This window comes from Rhinopithecus bieti, unplaced genomic scaffold (assembly GCF_001698545.2).
Source record: "Rhinopithecus bieti isolate Rb0 unplaced genomic scaffold, ASM169854v2 scaffold_1853, whole genome shotgun sequence".
NCBI lineage: Eukaryota > Metazoa > Chordata > Mammalia > Primates > Cercopithecidae > Rhinopithecus > Rhinopithecus bieti.
Genome location: NW_016804151.1, coordinates 1,522,436 through 1,526,387, shown reverse-complemented (window position 1 = coordinate 1,526,387; position 3,952 = coordinate 1,522,436). Strand labels below are relative to the sequence as shown.

The following is a 3,952-nucleotide window of genomic DNA, read 5'->3' as shown; positions in this document are numbered from 1 at the left end:
ACACTGTTACCTGTGATGTGTCTCTCCTTTGACAACTATCTGAAATGGGATCACAATTCAAGGGCACTGTTTTTGGAGTTCTTAAACTCCAGCTGAACTGAAACTGAGAATCATAGCCTACCAGGAATTCAGGACAATCAAGCAAGTTTTTGTTTTGTTTGTCTATTTTGTGTGTGTGTGTGTGTGTGTGTGTGTGCAAGAAGTGAGGCCAATTTAAGGACAAGGCCATTTGAGATTTTTGAAGTCCATTCTTCAAGTAAAGTCACAGACACTCTGGAAGGGCTTCAGAGACTCCCGGGTGTTCCCAGACTATGTGAATTCCCAGTATCCATGATGTACCCTTGTGTCTCCAGCCCTGTAGGGAAAGCGATGTCAGGATGTTTTTACGTACTTATCTGGTTAATCCAGTCACTCGACAGAGATATCAGAGAAAAGTCAACAGTAGGTTTTCAAAGTCTGATGATACTTCTAGCATTCTTCAAATACAGTCAGACAGAAGTTGGTTCTCACATGTTGATCCAGTTTCCAGTTAGTCAGGATCTTGAGATATGACAAGACCATTGCTTCTTGAAGAACAGAGGTGTTCTTTTTATATATATAACCACCGGCCCCCACCCCGGAAGCTGGACACATGAAACATATGTGCCTATAAATATAATATTTGCTAGCCTAGAGTTTTCTTTTGTTTCCCTCATACTGCAGATGTACACAGAGATTGGGACAAATCTGGATGCATACATCTTCCAACCAAAGTAATTAAACTACATAATACATGCACTAGGTATGGTTTTTATTAAGCAAGGATTAGCTGAACTTCTAACATATGAGAGGCACTAAAGGAAGTGACGTGAGAAGGGCGAGGCAAGGCACAGTTCCTGTGCTTCTGGGTTGCAATAACAAATGTCTTGCCATTTTCCAGTCATTGCATCACAGTGTCCTCTGTCATCTACCAGAGTTAACCAACAGAGATAAGGCTAGAGGGCAACTTCTCTTTTTCTTCTTTATTCTTTTTATTTTTTTATTATTTATTTTTGTAGACATAGGGGTCTCCCTTTATTGCCCAGGCTGGTCTTAAACTCTTGGTCTCAAGTGATCCTTCTGCCTCAGTCTCCCAAAGCACTGGGACTACAGGCTTGAGCTGCTGTGCCAGGCCCCACATATTTATTCTTTTTTACATTTTTATTATTTTATTTTATTTTATTTTATTTTATTTTATTTTATTTTATTTTATTTGTTTGAGATGGAGTCTCACTCTGTTGCCCAGGCTGGAGTTCAGTGGTGTGATCTTGGCTCACTGCAACCTCTGTCTTCTGGGTTCAAGCGATTCTCCTGACTCAGCCTCCCGAGTAGCTGGGATTACAGGCACCTGCTACCAGCCACACCCAGCTACTTTTTGTATTTTTAGTAGAGACAGGTTTCCGCCATGTTGACCAGGCTGGTCTTGAACACTTGACTTCAGGTGATCCACTCGCCTTGGCCTCCCAAAGTGCTGGGATTACAGGTGTGAGCTACCGCACCTAGCCTATTCCTTTATTCTTAATAAGCTGAATTCATGAGGGATTTCATGGAGCCATCTCTGGCCACTGTCCTGAGGAAAGAGCTGAAATAACTTTCACAGAAAACTTGTGGCTTAAAAACAGGATGTTTTCCACTTTAACATAGAGAGGAATCTTTAACAAAATAAAATGAGAGACAGTTACCATGTTCCATTTTCATCAACAGATCTTTATAATCATGTACATTAAACCATTTTATCTTTAGGAGACATGAGAGAGAAGATAGAGGTAACAGCTAGAATACTAGCAATCTTAGGAAGGCAAAATTAAATCATCTTTTGGGAGAGGAGAGAAAATTGTGAGGAGAAGGTGCCAGTGTCAAAGATTGACTTGGCGAGGTTATTTTCTCTCTGGGAGGTGATGAGCTCCTACTGCTCACTGCCTCATCATCTTGGCTATTGGTTCCTTTCTGGGCAAGGAAGAACGTTGTCTCTCTTTTAGAGTTTTGTAGGCTTCTGTCAGTAATCCGTGGAAGACAGCTGTCCTGGGGCCCAGAATGGGCAGTCTGTAGTGAATGCTTTCTGGATGACAGTACAAGAAGGAAGGAAGGACAAGGACTATTTAGATTCTATTCTTAAAGAAACTCAAAATAAGCACAGGCCAACAAAGACTTCTTCAACCTTATAAAACAGATTTAAAATTCACCTAATAATTTGTTTTCAAATCCACCTTTTATTTTTTCTTAAGAAAACGAAGAAAAGAAAATGGAACAAAAAATTCACCTAATAATTTCTTTTAATAAAATTGCCTTTTCCCCTCACAACATTTAAACTTTTACAAATCTTGTCAATGAGGCCAAAAAGAGTATCCAGAAACAAACCTGAAGTATTAGACGTCATTACCCATTAAATTAAAAATGAAGATAAAACATGTCTGATGTTGTAATACGAGTCAAAGAGAAAAGAGGATTCAATTCTCAGGAGACTTTTAAGGGACAAATATATAGTTCTATTCTTCAAAAAAATAAAAATAAGAAATAAATATGATCTTACAAAAAGGCTACAGTAGGGAGAGAAAGTACTTGTATTTCAAAAGAAAACTGTATTTTGTGAAATAATTTATTTTGGGGTTCTTTAAAATCCTTACCCTACCTCTTCTTCAAATATGATTTATTAAAACTTGGTTAATATTCAATTTTTCCAGAAGACAGATTACTTGAATGGGAGTAAACCAGTGTGTGAAATAACACCTTCCCATTGGGAATCACTGAGTGACTAAGAGAATTGGAACTCTGAATTCTCTGGAACAAGATCCAGAGAACAAAGTCCAACTGAATGAGAGATAGAGACATTACAGGATCACAAACCTTGGTTCCAGTTCAGTGTCATCACTGTACTGAAGAGGGAACAGCAGCCTAAGGTCACAGGCACTAATGGACTAAGAACCAGAACCCAGATATCCTTAATCCTAACCCAGTGCTCTTTGTGCCATATCCTACCACTGTGCCAGGTGGTAGGCTCACATCAGGTGGTTAGCATCTATATTAATGTTTATTGAGATTAAGAGTCCATGGGTATCATGGGATTCTGGGATCAGGTCAAAGATTCATGAAGGAATCTCCATCACTTGTAAAGATAAGTTCTTTCTATTTCCTTAGTTGTCATTAATAATTATTGATAATATGTAACGAAAAGCAGAGTCCAGAAAAAAATGCTAGCAATCATTGTGACCAACAGTTGAGTTAGACAGTCGTTGGTGGTAATGTTGTTCACTGGGACGAGTCAGTCACTTGGTATTTGTAGCAATCCACAGGGAACACAGCACAGGTGGAAGCTGGCTTCAGCAATAAGCAGCAAGTATCACAGTATGGACATGTCTAAGCTATATAAACCAGCGGGGCTGGTGCAGTGTCAGCAGTTTTCCTGGGTCAGTCAAAGGTGAAGGCTACTTGTACCAAAGGTCTAGCTTTCAGTGGGACAACATGCTATTCTGGTTTTACAGGTGAGAACACAGAGACCAAGCCTATACAGCAAGACTAGGATTCCTACCGAGGTCTCATTGCTTCTAGGCTAGTGCCTTTTCCATGACCTCTAAGAGCACATACAAGAGCAAAGTCAGCTCAGAAGGGTCATGACTATAATAAACAGTAGATCTACCAAGCTTCAGCTCCTAGCAAGTTTTACAACTACTCTCCCTGGAGTTCCACCTCTAAGATCACTGTTCTAGGATGAACTCTATGGATAAGAACCAGGGCCGTGCAAGAACATAACATGCTGTTCCTGAGCACACAAAATCTAGCTCTTAAATTGTTAATTGAAGTATACTCCCAGAGATAATAAATTGATGAAAGGCATCTTGTTACATTGTTCTCTAGGGCCAAAAAATATATTCTTGCTGAGGGAAAGGTATACAATGGGGTGTGTGTGTGTGTGTGTGTGTGTGTGTGTGTGTGTGTG

At 39.7% G+C, this 3,952-nt stretch overlaps 1 protein-coding gene across 2 annotated transcripts in view; it reads right to left on the bottom strand.

Moving 5' to 3' along the window:
• Positions 1 to 1,704: 1,704 nt before the first annotated feature.
• CUNH1orf105 (chromosome unknown C1orf105 homolog) overlaps positions 1,705 to 3,952 on the bottom strand; it is a 52,772-nt gene continuing 50,524 nt past the window's right edge. For both annotated transcript variants that reach the window (XM_017866906.1, XM_017866905.1), the window contains exon 7: positions 1,705 to 2,077. In XM_017866906.1, coding sequence (XP_017722395.1) covers positions 1,932 to 2,077 — 146 coding nt within the window. In that variant the 3' untranslated portion in view covers positions 1,705 to 1,931. The remainder of the gene's footprint in view (positions 2,078 to 3,952) is intronic.